At 57.8% G+C, this 27,981-nt stretch overlaps 1 protein-coding gene across 3 annotated transcripts; it reads right to left on the bottom strand.

The window, feature by feature from the left end:
- Window positions 1-49: 49 nt before the first annotated feature.
- Window positions 50-27,865, bottom strand: SRC (SRC proto-oncogene, non-receptor tyrosine kinase). Of its 3 annotated transcripts, XM_053992897.1 has the most exons (14): window positions 27,825-27,847; window positions 15,361-15,435; window positions 11,645-11,894; window positions 11,344-11,443; window positions 10,878-10,895; window positions 7,485-7,583; window positions 6,626-6,729; window positions 5,335-5,484; window positions 4,909-5,064; window positions 4,567-4,746; window positions 4,410-4,486; window positions 3,883-4,036; window positions 3,621-3,752; window positions 50-3,308 (listed from the first exon to the last, which is right to left on the bottom strand). In XM_053992897.1, the coding sequence occupies exons 3-14, from the start codon at window positions 11,883-11,885 to the stop codon at window positions 3,100-3,102; spliced, it is 1,620 nt and encodes a 539-aa protein (XP_053848872.1). In that variant the 5' UTR covers window positions 11,886-11,894; window positions 15,361-15,435; window positions 27,825-27,847; the 3' UTR covers window positions 50-3,099. The 3 variants fall into 3 exon arrangements, with proteins under 3 accessions (XP_053848872.1, XP_053848873.1, XP_053848874.1); XM_053992898.1 differs by lacking the exon at window positions 15,361-15,435 and having other exon boundaries at window positions 27,825-27,865; XM_053992899.1 differs by lacking the exon at window positions 10,878-10,895 and having other exon boundaries at window positions 27,825-27,846.
- Window positions 27,866-27,981: the final 116 nt, after the last annotated feature.

The raw sequence follows: 27,981 nt of genomic DNA, 5'->3' as shown, positions 1-27,981 counted from the left end.
GAGCTAACAAGTCCTCTCATACACAAGCTACACTTCTGTTTTGTGAGGTCTGTTTGTATTTAATTATCAAATAGCAAAGTATTTACATCAACGTTAGAGTTTCAAAGCATCTCCACCCCCCCCACCACCCAAAAAGCTGTACCTTTTCAGGTTTTTTTCCAAAGTTGTATTATTATCCAAAAAAAAAAAAAAAAAAAAGCTAAATATTTTACTTAGACACCAAAAAAAGGCGTGAGGAAGTGAGGGGAGCTGGGGAGAGAGACACAGATCCATACGTTCTCTGCATAGTCAGTTGGAGATCTTACAAAAGACTGTGTAAAAAATGGTAACAGCAGAGGAGAATGACTTGTAGGGTTTTATGGACCCCAGGAAGCCAAAGAGCATCCTTAGGGGGGGATCCCCTCTGGAGTTTGTTGGCTTAAAAAGTAAATTGGCAGACAATAATGGAGGGGAAGCTCTGAATTCCCAGGGCCTCCAGGCCATGCTGGCTGTGGTGGCCACTCTGGTGACACTGGGTCCCACCACAAGCACTGCACAGAAACACGGATGGACACATGGACACATGGACACACCCTCCCCCCCCCCGGAGGAGGGCTTCTCTGGGATTGCCTTACTGCCCTCTGCCCTGAAGTGTCCCCAGCACATCTCCTTCACCAGATCTTGCTGAAAGCCTTAGGGAATTCAGCCATCCCGGGGTGCTCCTTGCACCTGCTGCCTTCTGGAAGAGCCAGAGGCTGCACTCGCCTTCCTGTCCTGCTGCACCCAAGGCCCTGCACGTGCCAGACAACCAAAGGCAAACATGTGCTTGCCTTCTCTCTTCCCAGCTTCCAGACCAAATCTGGCTTCCACATGTTACAGCTGTAAAAGGTTTCTCCCAGGGACAGGGATTTGTGTAATTCAGGCAGAGCTATGGCACAAGCCACCCCTTGGAACAGCTACCATGGGACAGGGTATCTGTGGCAGCTGCCTATCCCAAAAGGCTGCAAACATGGGAAGACCCAGAACACTGAGGTCTGGGGAGTCCCTGCCCAACTGCAGAAATGCAAACACAGCAAACCTGCTAGGAAAGGAAGGGGGGGGGGGGGGGGGAGAAAAGGCTCCAACTCCCAGAATAAATTTTTTAAAAAATCCGTTAAACCAGCTGCTGCTCTTCAAGCTAGCATGTTCTCTCCATAGTGCTGAAGAGCCTGTTCAAACTGATTTTAAAAGCTTTACTATTAAAAAAAGGAGCCACCAAACAACCAACCATGTACTTGGTTTATAAATAAGTGGCTGGGTCAAACCACACCAGGGCACTGTGGGAGTGAGTGAGTGAGAGGCAGTGGCTTGCCTGGGTCCTGCTCTGGTGGAGATCTGGGGCAGGGGTTTTGGCCACCTCCTGCCCATGCCTGGCTCCCACCCAGCTTTTGTAGGACACTGGCACCATGGCAGGGGCTGGTGAGGAGTGGGTTGGGTCTGCTGCCTGCAAGGAGGCTGTGCCAGAGGCAAACACCATCCTAAAGGTGATGAGGAGGCACAGAAAGCCTGAGGACTGAGAGGAAGACACAGCCACTGGCTCCCATCTCCAAGTCCTTCCCTCCAGCACCCCCTGCCACACAGCATCCCAAAGCTCCCAGCCCTTTGTGCTCCAGGAGAGCATCCAAAGACCCCCCCAGGTCTCTCTGAGCAAGGGTCTCTGGGACCCAGGAGGTGAAGGAGTGAAGCTTTGTGAAACCTTTGTGAAAGGTTTCCAGCAGGGTACAGCCACTGGAGAGGGAAAACTGACACATGCAATGAAGTCCAGGTCTGGGATGGTGCAGGGACCACTCAAGGGTTATGTACAAGCAGGTGCTGGGTGGGAGAGGGCAGGGGATGAGCGTTGCCTTGCCAGGGATCAGCCCCACGGGATGTGTGTGGAACAAAGCTGGGCAGGAATAGCCACCCACAGCTGAGACATGGCTGAGGCCTTTGGGAGCAAGCAGAGGGGAGATGAGGATGCAAATGTGGCACAGCACTTCCAGATGGGGGATGTGGCTGGGGATGCTGCATGGGGACTGCTGCCTGGAAGCTGAGACACAATGGGTAGAGGGAAGGCAGCTAAAAACATACCAGGTGGACAAAACCATCTGTGGAAGTTGAGTACTTCCTCCAAAACATTCCCACACCCAGAACACTACACAGACCATACACCCAAGCACCACAGTGGACCTGGATTTGGTGGCAGGGCCAGCCCAGGGGACTCTGCTGGGAAAGCTGGTGGCAGAGCTGGGGAGGGCGGCTGGGGGGTCCTTCCCAAAGGTCTGGCTGGAAGACCTGGAGCATGTGGTGGGACAAAGCACAGCAGGGTGAGGGCTCTGCTGGTGTCCCCAGTCCTGCTCCCCAGAGAGGCAAGACGTGTCCCTTGGGGGAACAGACACAGCTGGAAGATTTGATCGTGTGCTTGGGTGCTCCAATAGGACAGTGTTGGTCACCAGAGCCTGGAGCTGTCACATTTCAGAGTCCCAGAACCCACCAGCCATTAAGGTCACAGTGAGGCCAGAGGGACCACCAGAGCACCAGAGTGCTGTCATCCCATGCTGCCACCACCACCCTGGCACATCACCCCATTCAAGCCAGCCTGGAATTGTGACATCCCTGTGGCAAAACATCTCTGCCAGCACCCTCAAGAGAGCTGGAGCCAAGAGGGAAATGGTGGGGAGGGTGAAGGGGGAGGGAAATTTGTGCTGATTTAGAAAGGGGTTGCAGGAGACTGGGACCATGTGTCTAAGGTGGGGTGATGCTGTCCCTCAAATCCTCCTGGCTCACCCCAGAGCTGTGGTGGGAAAAGTCTCCCAAAATCCAAGTCTCTTGGCAGGAGATGCTCTGCTTGCCCTCCTGAGCTGGCTCTGTTGGTGCCCACAGGCTCCTTTTGCCAGCAGAACAGCGCCGCTTCATTAAACACGGGCCAGAAGTCTTAATGAGCGATGGGCGAACCCAGGGGCTCCCCTGGCTGCATCTGGAGATAGTGCCCTGTCCTGCTCCAGGGCTGCTCCACAAACACAGCCCCTCGGTGGGGAGGCCAACCCTCGGCGCCCCGCGGTGAGGACAGCAGTGTCCCTGGTGCCAGGAGGAGCCCCGCGTCTATAGGTTCTCTCCAGGCTGGTACTGGGGCTCTGTCGAGGTGAAGTAGTCCTCCAGGAAAGCCTGCAGGTACTCAAAGGTGGGTCTCTCCTCCGGGTCCTTCCGCCAGCACTGGCACATGAGGTCGTGCAGGGACTCCGGGCACTCGGGCGGGCAGGGCATGCGGTATCCCCGCTCCACCTGGTCCAGCACCTCCCGGTTCACCATCCCTGCATGTGGCCAGAGGAGACATGGCACTGATCAGAGCCAGGTGTTGTGCCAGGACCCGCCTTAGGGGAAATCCCAGTGACCCAGGGAGAGAGGGACCCCTGGCCTAGCAGCACTTGTCCCTGTCACCTTGCTCAGGGACTAGAGCGGGACAGGGTGGCTGGGTTCCTGCATCCTGGCCAATATCTGCTCACCCCAGTGGGGCAGGATCCAACCCGGGAAGAGGCAGCAAGGGGGCAAGCACTGGGCATGGACAGCTGGTGTTGGGCACCACAATGGGGACAGGGCCTCTGCCAGCAAGTGCCGGCCCTCACCTGGGTATGGCACTCTGCCCTTGGTGGTCAGCTCAGTCAAGAGGATGCCAAAGGACCAGACGTCTGACTTGATGGTAAACCTGCCGTACAGAGCTGCTTCGGGGGCCGTCCACTTGATGGGGAACTTTGCACCTGGATGGAGAGTCAGGGTGAGGGGGTGCCTCCAGGGCCCCGTGCAACCAGAGCCACGTGCTGGCTCCAGGCACAGCACACCGTGGGACCAGTGGCCATTGCTCCAGTGCCAGCAGCCCCGGGCACGCACCTTGCCGAGCCGTGTACTCGTTGTCCTCGATGAGTCGTGCCAAGCCAAAATCAGCCACTTTGCACACCAGGTTCTCCCCCACCAGGATGTTGGCTGCCCGTAGGTCCCGGTGGACGTAGTTCATCCTCTCCACATAGGCCATGCCGGATGCGATCTGTGGGGACCAGCACGTGGGGCACCGTGGCTGACAGGATGACACGAGGGTCCCCGGGGAGAGCCTGGCACCACTGAGGGGAGCAGGCCTGCAGTGGGACCCAGCTGAGGTGTGGGAAACACCAGCTGCTCAAGAAATGCCATGCAGACTTGGGTTTGCTGGCCAGGGAGAGTTGGCAGCAACAGGAATGGGCAAAATGATTGTCCCAGAGTGCAACCCCGCTCTGGGCTGAGACCCAACAGTGGCACCCACCCAAGCGAGGCTGCAGAGCACCCCACTGCCTGACCAGTGACAGCCACCACAGCCAGTGAGGGGCGCAGGCAGCCAGTGCCCCCACAAGGAATGAGGGAGGCGCAGGGATGTGCAAACCCACCTGAGCAGCCATATCCACGAGCTGGGGCAGCCGCAGGTACTTGCCCATCTCACCCTTCAGGAAGTCCAGGAGGCTCCCTGTGAGGAAGACCGTGGTGAGAGCAATCCAGAGGAGCAGGGCCCCTCAGCTGCCCCCTCGGCGTCCCTCCCGTGCTTACCCTTGCTCATGTACTCGGTGACGATGTAAATGGGCTCCTCTGACACCACAGCGTAGAGCTGAACCAGCTTCTCGTGTCGGAGCTTCTTCATGACCTGGGCTTCCTGCAGGAAGGCCTCTGGGGACATGGTGCCAGGCTTCAGTGTCTTGATGGCCACCCGGGTGGTGCCATTCCAGGTCCCTGTGGCACAGGACACGCTGCTCAGGACACACATATGGGGCAGGGGGCTGTGTCCCTCCCCTGCTCCCCCACCCCACCACCGGCTCCAGGCATCTGCCAGTGGCGGGGGACAGGATGCAGGTGGTGACACAGAGGGGACAGCAGGATGGGAATGGTCCTTACCCATCCACACCTCTCCAAAGCAGCCCTGTCCCAGCTTGACCTCCAGCCGCAGCGATTCCCGGGGGATTTCCCAGGCATCCTTGGCAAGGCCTTGTGTCTGGGGCTTGGACGTGGGGCAGATGTTGGTGAGACGGTGGCACAGGCCGTCAGCATGCTCTGGCACGGGAAGGGACAACAGCAGGGTGACACATGGGTACTCAGGCATGCAATGTCTTTACCCCACATCTTTCCTGTAAACAGCCTGGGGACCCATACCCAAACCCTCACCTCTGCCCTGAACCCCAGCTTTTCACCACAGTCCCACACAGCTGCTTTGGTGTCCCCCAGTGCAGCGGTGACTTCCCAGCAGCGCCCGCCCTGCAGCGAGGGCAGGGACAGCACCCAGGGTGCCACCCAGACCCCAAGGGGACCCACGTGGCTACCCACTGGAGTAGTAGGCCACCAGCTGCTGCAGGCTGTTGAACTGGGTGCGGGAGGTGATGTAGAAGCCGCCACTGTCCAGCTTGCGGATCTTGTAGTGCTTCACGTTGAGCCCCTTGGCGTTGTCAAAGTCGGACACGGACAGGCAGTAGGCACCTGTGGGCAGGACAGAGGGGCTGCAGATGGGCCATGGATGGGTGCTCCCCATGGGGCCCACTGTGGGTGGGCATGGGGCAGGCAGGACTGGGCATGGAGGTGCTGCCTTCACCCAAAAGCACAGGATGGGGAGCAGCAGCTCCTGGCTGCACCAGGTGCCAGGCACACGTCCCTCAGCTACAGCCATGCCACACCATCACAACCTCCAGCTGCCCTCTGCTTGCACAGCAGCTCTGCCAGCAGCCATCCTATGGGACGTGCTAACAAGGGGAGAGGAGCAGGCAGAGCCAGGCTGGGGGGAGCAACAACTCCTCAGTGTCTCAGAGAGGAGCTAAGGGGCTGGTGGGCCCAGTTCCCTCCTGCACAAGTCCCACCATAGGCATTGCTTCAGGAGCCTGGCTCTGCTCTGCCCACATGAGAACAATGTGGTGTTGCTGGGGCCACAGATAGCAGAGGGCAAGATTTATGCTGCTGCTTGAAGAAGCTGCTTCCATCAGAATAAAACAAATAGTGATAAGTTCAAGGCATAAAACCAGAAAGGAACATAAAGGAGCTTTTCCCAAAGGTACATTTGGAGCCAAACTAAACCAGGTAAGAAACACCCTCAGGCAGTCAAACCTCAAAGATCACAACTCTCACTTTCAGAAGTGTCAGACTTGAAAGGACTAAAGTTCATCATTCCCTTGGGCTGGCTGCCCAGGAAGCACGTGTTCAACATTTTGTCACTAGACAGGGACCAGGGGAAAACCAAAAAAACATCTAGTTGGAGGTGTATAAAAACCCAGCCAGATAAACCAACAACAAAAAGAAAAAAACAGGAAAAAAGACCATCTTGCCTGGTGGTCTTGCCAGAGTTGGTGAGAACCCTGGCTTCCACACTGCCATGAGCTGAACCACCTCTGAGAAGGGCACTCACTGGGTAGGCAGTGGTGGGAGAGAAGTGGCCACATCCCTCCAGCCCACGGGCTCAGTGGTGTAACAGTGCCTTTGGCACAGGCACGTCACCGGTGATGTGATGGCCACGTCAGCATTGGCTCCCTGGAGACCAGCACCAGCAGGAGACACTGAGGGGACTCAGGGTACCCCCACACCCCCCAGAGAGGGTCTCCTCCAGGCCAGCAACCCCCCCAGCCCTGCTCACCTTTCGTGGTCTCGCTCTCCCGGACCAGGAAGGTCCCTCGGGGGTTTTCGGGGTTGAGCAGCAGCCGCTCGGACTCCCGGCGAGTGATCTTCCCAAAATACCACCTGCAGGACAAAGGCAGTGGCTCAGCCCCTGCCACTGCCCCCCTCCACTGCCTGCCCAAGCAGGGGGCTCAGGCCTGGCCCACCCACTGCAGGTTTGGGAGACCAGGGGCTGTGTCTGGGCTCGGGCACCTCGGTGTGTGCCACGTCCCCATACAGCCTGGGCTGGGCATGGCCTCCCTGCCAGAGGGGTTGGAACCTTCCTGCCACACCTTCAACTAGACCAGGTTACTCAAAGCCCCCTCCAAACTGGCCTTGAACACTCCCAGGGATGGGGCAGCCACACTGGGCAACCTGAGCCAGTGTCTCACCATCCACTGGGTAAAGAATTTTTTCCTAACATCTAATCTAAATCTCTCTTCTTTTAGTTTATAAACATTCCCCCTTGTCCTTTCCCAGGCCTCTCTGCCCGTGTAAAACATCTCTCTCTTTTTTAGAATCCCCTTTAAGTTCTGGAAGGCTGCAATGAGATCTCCCTGCAGCCTTCTCTTCTCCAGGCTCTCCATAAAAACCAGAGCAAAAGCATCCAGAGCCCTGCTATGCCACCACTCACCCCTCCACCATGCAAGCACGCTGCAGCACTGCACTCATGGCATTAAAGAAAGGCTGGTTTGCACATTCACAGGGGAAAGCTAACAAAAAGGAAAAATCCAGAGGACTTGGAGGCTTCTCCCAGGAGTGGGGCAGAGGTGGAGGGGGAGTGCTCGGGGTGTGTTTGCTATCACTTGTCTATAAACTCTCTAGAAGATGGCAATTACTCTTCAGCCTGGATGGAGTCTGAGGGCGCGACATAGTTACTGGGGATGTAGCCCGTCTGTCCTGTAGTGAGGGAATGAGCCAGCCACCAGTCACCTTCCCTGCAAGAGAACCAAAACACACTCAGTGTGAAGCCAGGAGCCCCCCGGCCAGCCCCTCACCCGCCCACAGGCACCAGGGGAGGATGAGCCAGCACAGAGCCCCAGTGGGAAAAGGCGCAGCCCCACAGCCCCCAGCCCCACAGCCAGACCCCAGCCAGGAGAGCTCCTGCTGCCAGCCCCTGCCTGTGGCTCTGTTTGGGTGAGCTCTCGCTCCTGGGGCCATCCATCCACATATGGAATGCTTTAAACCTGAATCAGGCAGGGCAGCCAGCAAGCCAAAATACCTTTAGAGCCACCTGAATGGGAAGGGTATCTGGCTGGAGGCTGGGAGGCACTGGGGGTCCTGGCAGCAGGGAGCAGCAGGCAAGGGGAGGGGCAGGAAACGTGGAGAAGCGACAGAATGATGGCAGCAATTGAAAAAGGAACCAGGAAAACCCAAGGGAGTTAGTTAAACACAGGCTGCAGAAAAGCAGCGGGACAGGGCTGAGGCTTGGGCAGGGGCTGAGCCCTGCCCATCTGCGGTGTCCAGCCGGGATGCAGCGGGATCTGTGCAGCTGTCCAGCCCGGGTGTCCCATTCACAGCCCCTGCAAGGCTCCAGCCCCACCCCGAGCCTCCTGCTGCCCCAGCGAGGGCTGTGCCTGCACAGCCACCAGTGAGGCTCCTTGTCCCTAAAAACCTGTGGCTGAGCCAGCATCCAGCCCTCCTGCCCCGGGCACATTGGCCCCAGGCATGTCCCCAGGAGCTGGAGGCTGCTCTGCCCTCCTTCCCACCGGCTCCTGCTCCGGATGGGGCTGGAAAGGACAACAAATAGAGAAGAACAAGAGGACGGCAGGAGGTGGCTTCCCCTTCCTGTGGACAGCAGGGCTTTTCCTCCCACCACCTGCATCTTCTTGCCCATCAAAGACAGCCACTGAATTCATCCTGACCACAAGGGAGACGAGGCTACGGGAAAAGTGCAGATTCGTGGGAACAGCCCCGTAAGGATACAAGAACTTGGCAGGACAACCTCCACAAACAAGCTACAGAAAAATACCAACAACCTCAGTCACCACTACAAGGATCACTAGACCACATCCAGACCCATCCCTGACCCTGCAGACGTGTAAACCTCCATCCTTGCTTCAGACTCACCAGCTGCTTGTGACTCGTGCTTTTCCCAGCTAAACCAGCGATGCTTCAAAGCACTGGCATAACCCAGACATGGCCCCCAGCTCCCCTTGATGGTGTCACTTGGTGGAGATGGAGGGGACCTTCCAGGCATCTCTTCCTACTCATAGAGCTGGGCTCTGCCCCTGGAACAGCCTCACAGCAGCCCTGGATGACATTTTAGCTTCTTCCAGCCCCAGCACATCTCGTGGCAGGCAGCTTGTGCTCCTCAGCCAGGGCTGTTACCCCAGTCACCTTTACTGAGGTGGCTCTGAAGGGGACAGGAGGCTGGTTGGGCTCCTTTCCCACAGGACCATAGTAAACATCTGCTTGAAAAATGCCCAGCTTTTGACTTGTGGCTTTATTCCAGCTTGGGCTGCAAGACTACAAGCTGGGAATTCAGCAAAACAAACTATTCCATAAATATCTCAGTGGGGGAAAAAAAATAATAATCAGCAGCAGCAAAACAAAGCATTTCAACAATTCCCTGCACTATGTTACCCAAAATATCCCACCACATCCCAGCTGGCTGCCTGCTGGCTGGGAGGAGATTTCTTCCCACTGGAAATGGTACCACAAGAGCCTTTCTGCACTGGGTAGATTGGTAGGATGACCCAGAGCAGAGGAGATGAGCATTGTGGAGGCTTCTCATCTCACTCTGAGCAACCCCAGCCCCATCAGGGCAGCCAAAACCTGCTGCCACCCTGGCCATGGGCTCCGGCTGTGCCCAGCACCTGCCAGCCCTCCCTGGACTGAACCCAAGTCCCCTCCCTGCAGTTCCAGGGCACTGACTGTCCTGCCAGGGAGACCAGAGGAAGGGGACATCACAATCTGTTTGTTGCTGTCCCCAAAGTGCAGCAGCCCGAGCTGTTCCCAGACTGTGTGAACATCTCCGGGAGGTCATTGAGAAGAGTGATTCACCCCTGAGCACTGCACAAACTGCCCAACTTCCTCCACCACCTCTCTCCCTGTGGACATCTCACCCACACAGGCACTGGGAAGGTTGGCAGCTACATCCTGCACCCTCCACCAAAGGACTGCATCACCAAAAAAAGCCCTTTTGCTCCCCAGGATGCTGCAGAGCCCATCACAGACTGAGCCTTCCCTCTGACAAATAGCAGTAGAGGGGGAAAAAAAAGTGTGGAAAGCCCAGAACTGATAAAAGGTGAAAAGAAAAACCCCTCATGTATGGACCTGACCTGGACCCCCACAGGCAGAGCTCACTTTGCAACAGCCAGAAAGCAGAACTCAAGCATGGAGCTCACACACTGCTGAGACTGAAAGTAAGAAGCACCAAAACTCCCAAATCAGGCTTTTCCTGCAACGTTGAAACGCTGCACATGCCAGACTTCATAGATGAAACAAACCACCACTAATAAACAGCACTGGAACAATGAGAACAAGGATCAGACTGAAAACATGTTTGTGCCACACTGCCCAAGCACTGCAGGAGAAATCTCAGTCCTGGGATGTTCCCTTGTCTTTCCAGCCTTTGACTTTGCTCTTTTGGGTGCCCAGGTTGGAAGGCAGCAGTGGAGGGGGAGCAGGAGCTGCAGACCCTCGGAACCCTGTGGCAGCTCCATAGCTGGGGACACTGGGGACATTGGCTCTGCCAGCCAGGCTCTGGACTGTGTGTGCCTCCTGTCAGGACAGACCACACATGGGGTTAACACAGGAGCATCTTCCAGCTGGCCATGCTGCCCTGCATGAGATGGATGTGCTGTGGTGACCAGGATGGGGAGCAAACCATGGGGTCAGAGCCCTGAGGAAATACTTGAATCACCAGAGCCACTCATAAAATATAAAAGTAAAATTTAAAAATGCAAAAGAAAAATGCAAAGGGCAGGGGGGAGTGAAGAGCCAACTGGAAAGAGAGTGCAGAGGGGAGCCACACACAGACAAGGAAAGGGGATGGGGTCAGAGCTCCCAGGTGCAGACACAGCTCTGGATGGAACATTTCCCCAGCATGGGAAGGGACTCCCTGCTCTGTTCTGGTCATTTAAAGAGGACAAATGCAACCAACCACAAAACCATCTGGAAACCATCTCCTCCCAGCCCTGCTCCATCCAACCTGCCCTCAAGTGGCAGCAGACAGGCTTTGATCAAGTAGGTCATTTATAATAGCAGTAAGAATGTGCAATACACACCTGACATCCACCTTTCTCCTAAACGACAGCATGGAGGGAGAGAAAGAAGAGTCAAGAGAGAAGCTGAGACCAGAGACAGTGTACAAGCACAGGGAAAAGCACCCATGAAGCTGAGGGATGTGTCCAGGCTAACAAGAGGGAGCTGAGCATGGATGGGGATGGGACTGGTGGGGAGGTGGCTCTGTGCTGGAGGGCACAGAATGGCCAGCAAAGAGAGGACATGGCTTGGTGACAAGGCTATGAGGCCACAGTGACCAGCAGCAGGGTCAGGAGGATGAGGAAGCAGGCAAATGACTGCTTTCAGTGTCAGTGTCCTTGGACAAGTCACTGTGTCCGTGTGCATTTTGGCACATCCCTCTGAGCACCCATCCCTGGGACAGCTGGTCCTGCCAGGCTGGGCTGGGGGCTCCCCAGGACGGACAGAGGTGACAGCTCACCACGTGGGCTTGGCTGCAGGGACACTCACGTGTTGTTGACGATTTGCAGGCGCTCTCCCTTCTTGAAGGACAAGTCCGTTTCGGTGCGGGACTCGTAGTCGTAGAGGGCTACGAAGGTGGTGACTCCCCCTGTGACAAAGAGCACTCAGGAGGGGCACAGCCACAGGGACACTCCCCTCCCACCACCCTCCCACTGGCTGATAACACAGATCTACTTCTCTCCCAAGCCCAGAGTCCCTCAAAAACCCGAGACCCCAAGAAGCCGGACACAAACCCACCACGACCAGCCTGAGACCCTCCCCACCCTGCCGAGCCCCAGCCCACACGGACCAGCCAGTGCCCCGGCACGCTGCGGCGAGGTGACCGTGTCAGAGGTGTTGAAGCCCCCGAAGAGCTTGGATTCAGCAGCCATGGTCCCGAAGGAGCGGCTGGGGGTGCGGTGGGCGTCGGGAGCAGCCGCCTTGCTGGGTGTCTGCGAGGCCGGGTAGCCCCCATGGTGGGTGTTTTCAGCGGGCTCCAGGCTGCGCCGGCGCTGGCTGGGGTCCTTGGGCTTGCTCTTGCTGCTCCCCATGGTCCCGGGCTGGAGGACACACAGACACACAGAGGGCTTCTATTATTAGTAGTAGTATTATTATTGTAATTATTATTGTTAATAATAAGAAGTTGTTTCCCAGGGCTCGAGTGACAGATGCCTGCCCACCAGGAAACGAAACAACCTCTGGAGTCTGTTCAAGCAGCAGCTGCTGGGCAGTCTGGCCATCCTGCCCTTGCCCTGGGATACCATCGCCCCTCATTAACATGGAGACACCTCCTGTGCAGCCACAGCAGCCAGTGAAACTGCCAGGACATGCTTTGGGAGCAGAGGGAAGCACTCTGAGCCATGGGAGTGCAGAGCAAAGATGCTGAGCATGGAACATGGACCTGTGCTGAGACTGTGGCAGTTCTGCGGCAGCTCTGGGGCCAGGCACCTGCCACAGCTCAGTCCCCACGTGTTTCCTCTTACACATGAGTTTCTACCAGGATGGGGATTTAAGTACTGAAGACAGACCTTTGAAGTCCAAAACATGCAGCCAACAGGATAAAAGTTTAAATCAGGAGCAGTTTCAGGCAGTTTGCAGCTAAGGACCAAGGGATCTCGCCTTTATATACAGTCAAATAGTTTATATATAGCCTTCCTTTCCACTCAGGACCACGCTCTATAAATACCTTCAAGGTAATGACATAAATGAAGGCAGGGAATTATTTGCAGTCTCCAAAGATGGCAGGATACCCAGCAGTGTCCTGAAGCTATGGAAGGAAATATTTAGGCTAGATCACGCATGGCAGGAGGGAAAAAGGAGGTGGAGACAAGCAGGGAGCAGAGTATCTCTGATAAGAAAACAAGCAGGGAAGCAGCAGAGGAGGCAGCTGCTGCCCACAGGGTGCAGACCTGGATGCTGCCATCCGTGAGGCTTTGGGAGGGCTCAGCCTCATCCAGCAGAGGGTTTGTCTAGCCCAGCTTTGGAGAGAAGCTTGGGCCGAGCCCCCCAGAGCCATGGGCAGCCCCAGCAGCCTGCACAGCCCCAGTGTCACTGGGGCAAAGCCCTTGGCTCTTGCTGTGGGGAAGCTTAGGGGTGCCAGGCACAAGCTGCTCCCTGTCCCCCTCAGCTCCCCTCCCACAGCAAGGGCTTTGACTGACGATCAGGGCTTATTTCCCAAAAGACACAATTTCCATCTACTGCTTTCCAGCTCCCACACTGCACAGAGGATCCAGCAGTGTCCTTGTGTGACCCATGCAGGCAGGCTCAGATCCTGCCATGGTTTGGGAAACGAATAAACTGTGGTTTTTTTTGTGCTGGGTATGACTCCAGCAGCCAATCCAGTAGGCAGCAGAGCTGTCCTTCCTCCTGTGGATGCAGGTGATGAGGAGGGACCATGCCTCTATCTGCCACAGAACTCTGTCCACCCATATCTGTGCCAGGCTTTGGGGGTCTCAAAGCAAATAAGGGTCAAATAAAAGCTTTGGACTTGCAAATGGTCACTTCTGGCAATCCAGAGGTAGATCCTGCAGCCAAGGGGAAGGAGCCTGTCCCGTAAATAAATGCACTTTAAAAGTTTGTTGCAGCAGGGGAGAGCAAGACCTGAGGAGTGATGACAAGCAGCCCCCACCTCCCTGTCCCCAGCCAGCCCCTTGCTCACCTCTGCCCGGGGCTCTGGCACTCACTGGGGCTCCCGGGATGCCGGTGGCAGTGCAGGGAGAAAAGTGGGAGCATGGCAGGGCTGTGACCGTGTGGCTTGTGACTCCCCATGGGACCATGAGCAAGAGTAGAGCTGCTCAGAGTTTCCCCTGGAAGCAGCACTTCCCCAGGCAGGAAAACACCCCAGCCAGGGTGGTGGATTTAGCAGCACTCTGGGGACACAAGTGTCCCCCAAGCACATTTTCTGAGCTTGGGTCAGAAAATTATTTATCAGTGTGTTGAGGAAATCAAGGTATAAAATAGTCAATATGCCAGAGATTAGCCAGAAGCAGAGCACACAGAGGGGACAGGAGATCCCCCAGGCACTTCCCTAAAACAGGGAGGTCCTCACCTTCACACCTGAGAGCCTGTGGGCAGAGGATGTGCAACTTCCAGGCATGTCCTGGCCAGGAACACCATGAACTGGGAGTTCATCCCTCCTCATGCAGCAGTTTGGGCAGGGAGAGCTCCCACCCTGCACTGGGGCTCTGGCCCTCCCAGGCAAGGGCTTTACTGGATGTGCTGGTCACTGGGACACGGTGCTCTGACAGGCCCAATGCAGCTGTCAGGGCTTTGGCTGCAGGAGCCAAAGATGGAAGAGGAGGAGGCAGGAGCCCACAGATCTCTGGGGAAGGGGCTGCAGAGCTCCACTCCAAGCTCTCCTGTTGCTTTGCATCTGAATACCTACACACTCTGCCTGCAATCTGGCCAGTGCAAAATGCAGGCTGGCAACCCCAAACTGTGCCCAGGGGCACTGGCAGCCTCGCACCATCCCCACTCAGAGTCCCAGGTAACCCAGCCAACATGACCATGTGGCTTTGGCCCTGTGCCTCTCCACCTGTCCCCAGGGAGGAGAGGGGCCTGAGAAAACCCTTGCAGCTCCCACATCCCCTTGGCAGCTGGAAAGAAAAGGGTGCAGATTCTCCTGGGAGAACACAGGGTTGTGCAAAAGCCTGGCAAATGAGTGAATAATGATAGCAGGAATGTGCTGTGCACTCAGGCCCTCGGGAGGCACCAGGGAGAGACCCCCTGCCTCTGGCACAGTCGCCAAAGAACCCTTCCCCCCTGCAGCCAAAGGGCAGAGGAGGAAGTGTGGTGGCTCCCAGCACACCCCAGCAGCATCACTGGGAGCTGTGGGACAGCAGCCAGACTGCAAAAAATACCCATTGCCAGGAGCTACGCTGTGTATCTGTCTAATAAATTTATGTCTAATAAATACAGCATTTCCACACGCAGCAGGCTGCAGGGATGCTCAGCACCACCAGGGCAGCCTGGCTGATGCCCCGTGGGATTTTGCCCCGCTGCCGTGCTTTTCACAGCTGACAATGCTGGGATGGGAGGCTCAGCATGCCCTGCCTTTCAGCAGGGCTGCCCCTCTCCCCCTCGCAAGGCTCGAGCAGAGGGCTGGAGCAGGGCCAGCGCTCCCTGTGCTCGGCTCGCAGCGATGCGAGGCGGCGGGCAGGCAGCTTTCCTGCGGCGGGGATTAGCACCCCGGGCACGTCGCAGCCTGCAGGAACTCCCTGCCTTCCGCTCCGGGGGCAGCGCCAGCGGCACGGCACGGCACGGCACGATCCACCACGGCACGGCACGGCACGGCACGGCACGATCCACCACGGCACGAGATGCGAGGCCTCAGCTCTGCCTCCCGGCCGGCCACGCCGGGAGCTCCCGCGGAGGGCTGTGCCTTCTGCACCTGCAGCCAGCCCCCAGCCCCCCAGGATGCTCCAGGGCCAATCCGGCTGTGGCAGAGCAGCCAGTGCCGGGCTGCCAGCCCCCCCAGGAGGTGAAGCAGCCCGGTCCCCCGCTGCCCGGGCCATGGCGATGTCTTACCGGTGCTTTCGGCTACAGCCTCGCCGCGGGGTGGGGAGGTGCTGCCGGAGAACTCAGCTCAGCTCCCGCTGCAGCCTGCGAGGAGAGGGAGCGTCAGCACCGCGGCAGCCCCTGCACCCTGACACCCTCTCCCGCCACGCCACGGTTCAGTGCCCAGGGCTGCCTTCATCCTCCTCCTCCTCGCCATCCCTCCGGCGTGGGGCCGGCAGCTCACACCCGCTCGCTCTGATCTCTGCCGTGTGAAGAGAGGATGATTCTCTGCTCCGCTTCATCAGCCCCACTGGGGATGGGAGAGCAGGCGGCTGGAGCCGCCCCAAGCCACGTCCCAGAGTGGAAGGGGAGCACAGGCACCCCCAGCCCAGCAAGGGATTTTTCAGGGGAAAAGCAAAGCCAGTTCCTCCAGACACACCAGCATTTCCAGCCCTGTTGCTCCATCTCCGGACAGCCACGACCTGCGGCAGGCACGGTCGGCCACCAAGCAGAGACCTCGTCCCCCGGGATGAGTCATCTGCTCCAAGAGCAGAGACAAATGCTACGGCACAAACTGAGCACAAGGCATGGGAGCAACCTGTGCTGCTCAAGCCCTGACTCATCCAGAAAAGCATATTTTAGCTACATTTTTCAAAAAGGACGGTTTTCTGTCGCAAGTGTGCGTGATGGGGGGACCCTAGTGAGCAGCAGCAGCTCGAGGCAGAGCTTTAGGTGGAAAGCAGAGGAGGACATGGCCCCGCAGAGCCAGGGCAGCCCCTCACCTGGCTTTGCCACCCTTTCCCAGCCCCAGCTCCTACAGGAACTGCTCCCTCTTCTCCTACAGAAAGGAAATTATCCCTCCAACCAGCCCTGCTCACCCAGCGCTGCGGAGAGGCTTCAGCCACCCCTGAGGGGCACCTGCTCCTGCACAGAGGGATTCAGACCCTATTTCAAGGCCCCAGGCAGTATCCCACCGTGCTCCTGTCCCAGCTGGAGCCCAGGTTTCACACCTCATCCAAGAGCAACATCCCGGGTTTCACACCTCATGTAAGGGGAATATCCCATTGTCTGCATGCAGGGGCCGTGCCCCCACCGCAGGTTTGTTTTCATGGCCTCCCCTTCCCCCTACTAATAAGTTTTGTCACTATTTTTAGTGCATTTGATTAGGATAATGAGTGGGAGCTGACTGACAGCCCTTTAAGACGTTGAATGGTTTGTAATTTGTACTTGACAAATACTGGCTGGTAATGATTGCACAGCGGGATGCAGGGGGGAAGCTGCAGCCCCAACTCCAGGCTGCAGCACATACAAATAAAGCTGTGCCGCGCACACACGTGGTGCCCGTGTCCCTGCCACCCGGGCACGCTGTGACACGGGCCACAACAATGATTAGACCAAAAAGAGCCAAAAATTCCACGAGGAAAATCCAAATATGCCTCAGCCTGGGGTCAGCCATGTGCCTGAGTGGCGAGGTGCCAGGTCCGCTGATGGGGAAGGGCAGGTCCCTGGGGGGATGGACGCACTAGAAACCTCACGCTGACAGATTTGACTGTTTGGTGGCTGAAGGTGGCTGCTGTGGCAGCAGCCTGGCACTCCCTGGCACATCTGGCACAACCTGGCACAGTCCTGCTGCTCGCTTGGCAGTGGGGCTGCCATCCTCAGCAGCACATCACTGGCACGGCCATAGCCAGGCTCAGACAACCGCCAGCACTGCCATCCCCACGGATCTCCGTGAGCTGCTGGCTCTGCTTTTGGGGTCTTCCCAGCCTCCATTCCTCCCTAGACACAGGGGAGGGTGCCAGGGCTGAGCTCAGCCACACAACTTGCCCGGGGCAGAGGCCGCAGCAAGGAGAGGCCAACCCAGTCCTACCCTCTCCAAAAGCAATTAAAAATGAAGCACACTCGGCTGCACACCTCAGCTCGGATCAGATCACGGTACGCCAGACAGCGGCATCCCCGTCCTCCTCTGCCGGCGCTGGAAATGCCACCTGGACTGCCCAGCACCCCCACGCCTCCAACAGCCACGCTCCAGGCTGTCTCCCCCCAGAAATTAACTGGCAAGTTGGGTGGCAAGAAAAGGCTCCATCCTCTGCCCTACCTCCCCGAGGAGAGATGCCCTCGCAAAGGCAACAGCGAGGGGAAGCGGCAGCTCCCCGGCGGTCCCGCTCCGGCCGCTTTCCGCCGCGCCCGGATCGCTCAAGGATACAATGGCGTGGTACGGGCAGGCTGACAGCGGAGGGGAAGCGATCTTATCGTCTTTGCAAAGACACTAACAAAAGACACTGATTGGGAGCAGACAAAACACAGCAGAGGCAGAAACATTGGGAAATGCCGCGACAAGCCGGGGCCCAACACCGACACCGAGCTTTGGGGAGGGAAACATCTCTGGCAATAAAGGCACTGCCCTTGGAGCTGCTCCAGAGCCGGGGGTGCTGAGAAGCACTGCCGGCAGCAGGATGGGGGTGCTGGGGGAGAGGGAGCGAGGGGCTGGGAGCACCAGCACCCACCCACTGACGGCGGGAGACGAGCTGAGCCGTGCCCTCGGCTCGCAGAGCCCCGGTGAGATTAATCACGGCAACTGTCTCACACCAGACTGAAAAATGAAGCGTGCGGGACGGCGAGCGAGACAAAGCAGCCTGGCGGCACCCAGCCCATGGCAGCCGGCACCGGGGACAGGGAGAGGCACAGAGCAGCGGTCCCAAACACACCCAGCCCCTCCATCCCCTTGGCACGCAACCAGCCCCCTCCCAGCAGGGCCAGGGCCAGCCGGGGCAGATCCGTGCAGGATCAATGGAAGCTGCCCGCAAGGGAGGCCATTAAACCAGAGGTCTCAGTCTGGAGGCAGCCAAAGGGCACTTTGCCATCCCCCGTGTCCCCCTGCTGGGGTGGCACCAAGTGGCAGCAGTGCTGCCCCTGCCAGTGTGGCCCCCAGGGAGCGGGGTCAGTGCTGTGGGTGAAGTCCCAGCTTGGTCAGTGCTGCCATAACCACAGCGAGGTGGTCTTTTAATCATCTTAAGATGTCACCCTGTCCCCTTCCCTGTTTTGCCCTCTGCTCCCTCCCCACATTTTAGTAGGACACACAGCCCCGGATATACTCACAGAACAGCTTCCCCCTCTGTCCCAGAGGATGCTCCCGGTTTTGCCCTTTCCCACGACAAGCATCTCAGCTGGGGGCCAGCGAGCAGCAGCACAGCCCCCGCTGCCGTGGGGACAGCCTGGCTCAGCCCACCATCCCTCTGCCACCCGAATACACGGTCACTGTGTCCAGCCAGTGACAGTTCCTGTCCCCTGCCCATGCCATCAGGCTTTGCTCAGGACAGGACAGGGAACACAGGCTCGTCTCTGCCAGGCTGGGACCAGCCTCACTGCGATGAGTCCCAGGAGCTGTGAAAAGGGGGAGCTGCTGCCCCAGCCCCACAGGTGGGGTGTGATGCTGCAGACCCTGTCCCTGCCCGGCTGACGCAGTGAGGACACGTCTGGCTTGTGCCTGCAGCCCTTCTCCTCCACAAGGACACTCATTTCTCACCTGCACTGATTCCTAAAACAGGAGGAACAATGCGGGGATGCCCACTTCATCTCTCAGCTCCAACCAGGAGCACCACAGGCAGGTGTCCCCAGTCCTGAGCTCTGCTTCACCCAGTAACAGCATGTTGAAGGCACCTGAGCCAAGCAGTCCAGCCTTCCCCTGGCTCCCCCCAGCTGATGGAGAGCTCTTCCACATGAAAGAATGGCTGGAGTAGGGAAGGCAGTGCAGCTGCTGTGTGGGGGCCCAGTTACCACACTCCCCACAGATATAAGCCCCAACTCCTCCTCTCTGACCCTGTCAACTCCCTTTAAAATTAAGACCATCTTAATTAAAGCTCCACAGCCCAAGAGAGCAGAGGCCAGTGCATCACAAAAGGGGAAAAGATAATTAGATCAAGCATCCAAATTCACTCCCCCTAAGCAAGGGGGAGAGTCACAGTCAGGAGTGATGCAAAACGCCTCCGGAAAGACATGTCAAAACAGGGAGTTTAAAAGACCAAAACAAACCCTGAGAAGCACACAAGCACATTCTGGATGTTCATGTGGCCAAGAAACTGGGAAACTCCAAGCATGCACACTGGGAGCATGTAGGAAGCTTGAGCTCTCCCAGCCGTCCCAGGGTCAGCCCCTCCACAGGCAGATTTTGGCTTGCTGGGGTGATGGGCAGTGGCTCTGCCAACATCAGTGACCACAGAGAGCTGCAGGCTGTGCCCCCCCCTACCCCCACAGCACCCCAAACCAGGCAAGGGCAGGGGCATCCTGACACTGGGCACCCCCAAGCACCATCCTGCATAATGCTGGCAGGAGAAAGCCACAAGCCTTATCTCCCTGAAACAATGCAAGCAGCTGGATGCAGGAAGTGGAATGTGCTGCAAGTTGTGCTTGCTGGTGCTGAGCTGAGCACTCAGTTTTAAGCCTTTTCTCCACTCAGAGATGTGAGATGGGGAGGTGGCCATTGCCACACCTTGTCACATCCCTGTCACTGCACTGCAGCAGGCCTGGGGACGGACAGGACCACGTCTTTGGATCTGTCAGCGTGTGGGTGCATCCTTTCTGCACTGTAAGGGTGTCCAACAATTACAGAAGGGAAAACAAAGCTTTCTCACCCTGAGGATGGTCCAGCACAGGAACAGGGACCAGAGGGGTGGTGGGATCCCCAGCAGGAGATGCTCAAAGCTGGCTGGGTGCTGTGCAGCCTGACAATGCTCCGGGTCAGAGCAGGGATGCCTCCCAGTACCTCCCAGCCTGACTCAAGCCTGCACTTCCAGCATTCCCATCAGGACACCAGCCAAAGCCAGGAATTGCCCAACCAGCTCCAGCAAATGCTTTCCAAGGCACACAAAGCCCTTGGCCTCCACTAACCTGAGCTGACTTCTCCCAGGCAGGTGATGAGGACACCGCTCTCCTCTTGCCAAGTCCAGGAGAAGGAAACTGAAAGGAAATGCTTCCAAGGGCAGGAGTGCCCGTGGGGCTGGGAAGAGACAATGCCGGGCAGGGAAACTCTGATGTCGAGCTGGAATGGCACTAGGAGCTGGAGCTCTTGGCCACCAGGACTGCCTGGAGCCATGGGACAATGCTTCCCAAAAACACCCCTGTGCCTCAGCACTCCTCAAAATGTGCCCTTTTAACACTGGCCCCCGGGCATGCTGGCACCTCTGAGCTCCCACTGCCAGCCACTTAATTCTCCAGTGTCCCGTGGCCCATCACAGCCCCACTGTTCCCATCCTCCTCCAGGCAAAGAACCAGGACAAGGGACTGGCCCCACTGGAGGGGGTGATGGAAACCTGGTGACCCAAGCTGGCCCTTGGAGGAGAAGGGGTGATTTCTGTTCCCCATTTCTGCAGCGCCTCTCCCAGCACAGGCAGCCTCAGGCTCCAGGAAATGTGGTTTCCTTCTGCTTTCTGGAAGTGAACATCAAGCCCGGGTGCTCTCGGGGGACGGCTGTGGCAGCACCCAGCCCACTCCGTGCCCTGCCCGGCTCCTGGGGAAGGGGCAGGTGGCAGCAGGAGGCTGCTGTGACTCACAGGTGTCTCAGATCCGGACAAAACAGTGGTGCCACCTGCGTCTGCCGTGGCTGCAGGGCTGACACACCCATTCTGACCCGGACGAGACAGCAGCGCAGGCAGGCGGCAAATCTCCAGGGCAGGGGGAGGAAGGGGGCAAGGAACGCAGGAGGCAGAAAAGCTCCACATCTGAGCAAGTTACAACCACCCTGGCCACGCTGGCGTCACTGCTAAAACATTTCCACTTTCAGAGAAACCAGCCCATCCAGTCCAGCCAGGCAAGGAGCTCCAAGGGCTCCATTGGCCCTCCAGGACCAGAGCCACAGCCCCATCAGCCCTGCTGAGGGGTCCTGTAGGACCCCCGTGGCAGAAACCTCCCACAGCCCTCCTGACATGGAACAGGAACTGAAACACTCATGGGAAAAAAAAGGGAAAATGCAGGGAGGGTATGTGGGTAAGGGCACCCTTGACACAAACCCATGGAGCTGGGAATTGCCCCTCTCTCAGCTGGAGCCACAGGGACTTGGCCAGACACATGCTGGGGTTCACTGCAACGGGAGGGGATGAAGGACAAGCCAAGCAGAGGCCAAGGTTCTTCTGTTACAGATTTCAAACACTTCCCACTTTGCAGACCTCTGAACATTTTCAAATAAATAAGCAGGATCCCACAGAGCAAATTTATGCTGATCATTTTCCTGGTTATTTTGGGACTTTGGGGCATATGCCCAACACAAGCCTTGTGCTCTGGGGAACCATGGGGCCACCAGCCCTAATGTACACATGCTACATGTGGCTGGATGATCGGGGTCAGCCTCAAGCAGTACACACTCAGCTCCTTCTTTCACCTCCGTGGGCATGGATGGGACTGGGAGCAGGTCCCATACGAGTGATCACAGCATGGGCTGTGGCTCTGGCCTTGGAACACCGAGGACATCCCTGGCAACAGAGCCCTGAGAGATGCTGGTCCCCACAGCCACTCCCATCTGCACCACCAAAACAAAGCATCGCTCAGGATGCGTCAGAGGAAGCAACCAGGGAGGGTCCTGAGGGGCAGACAGAGATCAGCCAGCCCCAAGAAGCTTTTCCAAGCCCAAAATGCCAGCTGCTCCCAGGGTGAGTGGGATGCTCACACCAGAGAGGATCCAGCTGGGAGGTGCAGCCCCTGATGGTGCTCACTATCAACAACCTGAGCAGATGAAAAACAAAGAAAAATGCTGAGCTGGTGTCTTTTATCCCTGTCGCTCCTGGAGCAGAGCTGGGCTCTGCACACCTCTGGCACTGCTCACTGCAGTTGTGGTGAGGAGCAGAGATGGACTATGGACAAGGTGGATGTGACCAGTGACATGTGGACCTTGCACCCTCCCATGGGATCTCTCCAGCCCTCACTCATCCTACAGGGACAGCATGAAGGGATGCAGGGACAAAGGGATGCAGGGCGTCTCCTCTGCTTCCCATCACCTGTGGCTCATGGTGGCTTCAGCGCAGCCCTCCTGGACCACAGCATGAGAGCACGAGAGCTGTGCCCATCCCCAAATCACCCAGAGGGCTCAGGTGAGTGTGCACACACACGTGCACACCCCCATGCACACCTGTGCAGGCAGCCAGGTGGGCAGGCAGCTGCCCTCCTTGTCAGCCCCCTTGCCCAGACCTTGTACTGTCCCAGCAGCCTGAGCCTTCCCACCCCACACACTTCCCAGCTCAACTGCTCATGGCCTTGGAGCATGGAGCTCATCCTGCTCACAGTGACTTTTGCAGCTACATCTGCACCCTTCCTGACCCCATGTCACCCTCCCTGCCTGATGCAGCAGGCTGCTCACTGGAAACTCCCTCCTGCTGTTCCAAGGATTTCCAATCCCTTTCCCAGCACAGCAGGGCCCCACCAGCACTTGCCCCATGGGCAGGGGAAGGAAAGGGCCCGTCTGAGCAGGGAGTGTCTCCAAGAGCCTTTCTGTGTAGTTTTTTTTTTGCATAAGTCAGCAAGCACATGCTTCAACCCAGGAACATCAGAAGCCCAGGGAGAGCACTGCCTGACCCCGCTGCTGCTGGCACTGGCTGCAGCTGCAGCTGAGGATGAGGAAGGTGCTTGTGCTCCATGGAGACCAGATTCTATTTGCCCTGCCTAAGGGGAGGCTTTACCCGTGGTGTGTGCATGGGGTAGGGTACTGCAGCTGGGGCTGGGAGAAGGGGAAACTGAGGCACACACTCTGTGTAAAACCTCACCAACTCCAACAACAGCTTCTCCTCAGGTGCTCCTGGGAGAAACTGAGGAATGCAGTGGGAAAGCAAAGTGGAGAAGTGAAACCCAGACACAGCACTACGCCTCCAACCCCAAATTACTGCAAAAGGGTGCCCTGAGGTGAGATATTTTTAGGATCAATTTAGCACTGACCTGACCCTCTCATGCAGCCCCCAAAGTGGTGCGTGGCATGGGAGGAGGACACATTGCTCAGGATAGGCTGGACTTGTTAACCTCTCCCATGGTGGAGGGGGCAATGCAGCAATGGGCTTTTACCCTCATTGCCCAGGTTTTTGGTGGCCAAGGTTGCCAAGCTCAGTCAGGAAGGATGGGAGCAGCTGCACTGGGTGAAAGCTCTTTGCACAGCATGCAGTCAGGTTTCCATCCATCCATCCATCCATCCATCCATCCATCCATCCATCCATTCTCAGCACAGGGGGCTCAGGGCCAGCAGAAACCTCACGGTCACAGGAGTGAGACCACAACAGGTCAAGCATGGCTGGGAATCTCAGGGCCATCCTCTGAGTTTTGCAGCACATGGAAAGAACCACAGCATGGCCCAAGTCACACATGTCCCCCTGGGCTGCAGACCCCAAAGCCATCCCAGAGCCCTCCTGCATGGGGCCCACGGCTGTGAGGTGAGAGCAGGCTTGCTATGCATGGGCCCCATTTCTTATTTTTTTTACTTTAAACACCCAGGCAGTTCTGTTCTCCACATTTCTCCAGACAAGCCCACCAATCCCACATGCCAGCCTATGGATATTTCAGATGCTGCTTCTCCAGTGAGACTACGTGGAGTCGGGCAGATTTGTTTAAGGGTTGAGGTAAAATCAATGATCAGTCCCGCCCTGCCCAACGGCCAATGCCCCCGGCAGCCTGGCCAGCCCCCAGCCCTAGAAAACCCCTCCCTGCTCCCCAGTGAGAGCAGCCAGCAGATCCATAGCCTGAAGGGAAGTCAGCACAACACACAGATTTGCAGGTCCTGGTTCCTGGCCCGGGTTCAAACCACATTTGTTCCTGAAATCTGTTTCAGGGTTTTCTTTGCAAAGCGCATGTGCAGAGCCATGTGCACGGCACCGGTTCCCAACACAGCCAGTGCCAAGGTCACTGTGACAACCTGGGACTGAGCTGGGGACCTCCTAAGCATACTCTGGGCAAGTCTGGAACCAGATGATCAGGGAACTGGAACTAGATGAGCTTTAAGGCCCCTTACAACCCAAACCATCCCACGATTCTGTGACGTACTGGACTATCTCCCAGCTTGCTGCCCATTTAAGCGAAGAGGAACCAAAGGCTTTAAAACAGCCCCGTGACACACGCCGTGTTTTTTGCTGATGGGTGGAAACTTCAGCAAGACACGAGCCCTGGGGAGCTGGACTGCACCACCCACAGCTACAGGCAGTTGGGCAGAGGAGCTTGGACTGGAAACAGTGACAACCCACTGCGCTCCTGTCCCAGGAACAGCTATGCGTGGATGGTTATTTCCATCCAGAGGTCCGAGCTGCTCTCCAGGCATGGGATTCAAGGGCTCCCCTCTGCAGGGAGGTGCAGGGGTGTGCTGCTGTCTGACAGGGCCGTTTCCGATGGGATGCATGCTGGACACATCTCCAGGCGGGCTTTGGGGCGAGATGCGGAGCGCTGCGGAAGTGAGCTCAGATGGGAAATTGTTCCAAGAGATAAAGAAACAAGTTGGAAACTGAGCTGCAAAATAGACAGCACAGGAAACAATAGCATTTCAGATAGGCTTTCCAATTTCCCACAGCCGTGCCAGGAGTCCAGTGCTTTGTCCCAGGGATGCCCTGCTTAGACACGCTGGGAGGAGGTGCAGGCTGCTTGCTTGCTCCTACCTCTTCTCTTTCAAGATCTTACAGGCATTTGCTGGTTGTTTAAATGAGAGGCTGGGGACCAAGTCCTTCAGGTCTCATTAGATAAGAGTTTAGCTCTGTGATGATTTCAAAGGCCAGGTAGGATTCCACACTAGTAACAGGGAGAGGCAGTGGGAGTCGCATGGTCCATCCCCTGCTTCCCTCAGTGAGTCCAGTGGAATGATGCTGCTTTGCAGGAGCTGCCCGTGCTGCTAAAGGACACCCCTGTCTCAGGACCGTTGATGTCCCCTCTATGCCACCAAGGCAAAAAAGGACCCTCCTGTGTTTGCAGCAGAACCTCCACACTGGTTGGTCACCGCAGTGCTCTCCTCGTCTCATCCCCCTGCTCCCCAGCCAGGGGCTGGGATGGCCCTTTCTGCCTCCCCGCGGAACCTCCCTGATTTTCCATCACTCTGGCACAAAGTCATTAAAGGGCAGAGCTATCATTAGGGCATCTCCATCACACAGGGAGCACTGCAAGGCCACTAACGATCGAGACAGGGAACATTGCACTTCCCTTTGCTGCTGCTGCTGCTGCGTAGCCCATAAATAACCCTGTCTTGGGCTGTTTTGGTGAAGCCAGGAGGTGTTTAGAGGAGTCCCTGCCCTGCTGCTCCCAGGTCGAAGCTTGGAAGTGAGAATTGACCCTCGATCTCCTAAGCAAAGGTGTTCCTTCCTGATATATAAGTATTAACTGGCTAATGATTGCAGAGACACAGCACACAAGCCTTGGCTCAGACACTGAGTGCCACAGTTTTGCTCTGGGTGGATCTGGAGCCAGCCAAAGTGATGGCTTAGCACAGGTAAGCCAGGATCAAACTCTATGGCAAAGGTGTCAGGAGCAGCCCAACAGTAAAAATGACAGAAAGGATATTTCTTTAAAGTGCAAGATTGCTGATGTCATCCTCCATATCCCCTTCCTCACACCTTCCTGGGCAGCCCTGTGACTGTCTGACCAACCAACACCTGCTGCACAGGGGGCCTGGGCTCATGTTGAGCCACTGGGTTCTGAGGGGTGTCTCCAAGTCTGGCAGGGACAAAAGGATTCCCATCACTAATGGCTGGATCTTGGGAAGGTTTGTCACGACTCAGCTCTTGCACTGGTCATGCTGGCAGTGGGTATCTCCTTGGCTGAGAGGAGAGCAACAAAGACCCCCAGCACCTCCTCCTCTGGGAGCACCAGCTGGGCAGGAGAAAGAAAAATCAAGTCTTTTGTTACAGCCTTCATGCAGTTTCATAGAGCACTGCTGGATATGTTCTGTCCTGTCCCTGCCCCTGCTGCACAGGCAGGAGCTCACCTCAGGAAACCCTGTGCTCTGCACCCTCCACTGTCCCCAGCTCCTAATGCCCCGTCTTGAGGGACGTCTGGCTGCATGTCACATCATTTCCCTTCCATTGCATCACTTCTGGGGAGCCAGAGGACAGGCCATGGCACACACAGGGCAGCACAACCTGCTCCCTGCCACCTACCACCTTTACTGCTGCTCAACATCTCTGGGACCGGGACCAGGACCACAGTCACCTCCTGGCACCAAGTCCAGGGCTGAGCCCTGGCACACCACAGCAGCCACTGGGGTGAGGAAATGCCAGAGGAGAGTGCACTGTGCAGGGCCTGCAAAACCTAGGGAGGTGGAGCAGATCCCCACTCAGTCCAGCAGGTCTCACACGAGGCTGCACTGCTCACTGACATGATGCCAAACACCAGAGAGGACCATGCCAGGATCAGTGCCACAAGATGCCAGCCCCCTACCACACCTGTCCCCATGCACACCGCCCTGTGCAGCAGCTTCATCGCTGCAGGTTGCCTCCTGTGTCCATCCCAAATGGCCCCAGGATGCAGCACAGCCTGTCTGGGCAGTGAGCAGGATAAAACCTCATCCTGACCCCAGTGTGGGTCAGGGCAAAACCCACGATGCTCATCCATGGCACTGGGGGCTGTGACAGTGGGAACGTGCCACTGCCACCACTTGCAGCCACACATGGGGGTTGGATCGCCCGGGCTACAACAGGGAACTTCCTGACTGAATGAAGTCTTAAATGGGAGAAGCCGGGGCTCTGCAGCCCCCCAGCAGCTGAGCCAGGCGGGCACAGCGAGGGGCACGGTGAGGGGCACGGCGAGGGGCACGACTTGCCAGGTCCACCAGGGCTGGACACTGGCCCCAGAATCACCGGTGAACAAACACAACAAGGGAAGCGGATCACGAGACATCAAAGCAGGGGGGCGATGAATATTTCATGTCCTGGCCTACATACAGCCCGGCTGTCCCCGCCCTGCGCTCCCGGGGGTCCCCCACAGCCCCTGAGCACAACAAAGGGGAGTTGCAGGCAGGCGGGGTCGCCACGCCGGACCCCCCGCGTCCCCAGCTCTGCCCCGCCAGGCAGTGACACCCCCAGCCGGACCCACGGCTGACCCACCAGACCATGTGCATCCCGCTGGACCCACAGCCGCCCCACTGACACCCGGCGCCAGACCGCCAGCATCCTTGTGGGGATCCGCAGCCAGGGTATCCCACGCTGCCGGACCCACAGCTGCCCCACGGCAGCCTGGGCATGCTCGGCCGGACCCATCGCCTCCTCGCCGAGCTGCCAGCATCCCCGATCGGACCCACAGCCAGGTCGCGCCACCGCGGGTATTTCCCCGCCGACCCGCCGGACTCCTCTGCGGGCATCCCATTGCGGGCATCCCCCCGCCGCCCCGCTGGTCCCCACTGCGGACATCCCCCGCCGGACCCCACGGCCGGACCCTGGACATCCCCCGCTGGATCCACGGCCGGACCCCGGGCACCCCCCGCCGGACCCCGCTGCCGGACCGTGGGACCCCCGGCTGCCCCACAGCGGGGCACCCCCGCCGCCGCCGCCACTCACCTCCCGCCTGTCCGCGGAGCGGGGCCGCCCCCGCCGCTCGCCTCCAGCGCTCGGCCCCGGCTTTGTCTCCGCGCCGGGGGCGCGGCCGCCGCCCCCCGCCGCCGCCGCCGCGCTCGGTGCCCGCACCGCCCCGCACCGGGCCGGGCTCAGGGCTGCG

The sequence above is a fragment of the Vidua macroura genome, chromosome 17, assembly GCF_024509145.1.
Source record: "Vidua macroura isolate BioBank_ID:100142 chromosome 17, ASM2450914v1, whole genome shotgun sequence".
In the NCBI taxonomy this organism is placed as follows: domain Eukaryota; kingdom Metazoa; phylum Chordata; class Aves; order Passeriformes; family Viduidae; genus Vidua; species Vidua macroura.
Note: the sequence above shows the minus strand (reverse complement) of the source record. Positions and strands in the feature narration are given on the sequence as shown.

Coding starts and splice junctions, on each gene's coding strand:
- SRC (XM_053992898.1), bottom strand. CDS start 11,885: ATGGGGAGCAGCAAGAGCAAGCCCAAGGACCCCAGCCAGCGCCGGCGC. Junction 5,485..6,625: donor GGAGAGCGAGACCACGAAAG/GTGAGCAGGGCT, acceptor TCCTGCCCACAG/GTGCCTACTGCCTGTCCGTG. Junction 3,753..3,882: donor CGAGTACACGGCTCGGCAAG/GTGCGTGCCCGG, acceptor CTCTCCATCCAG/GTGCAAAGTTCCCCATCAAG.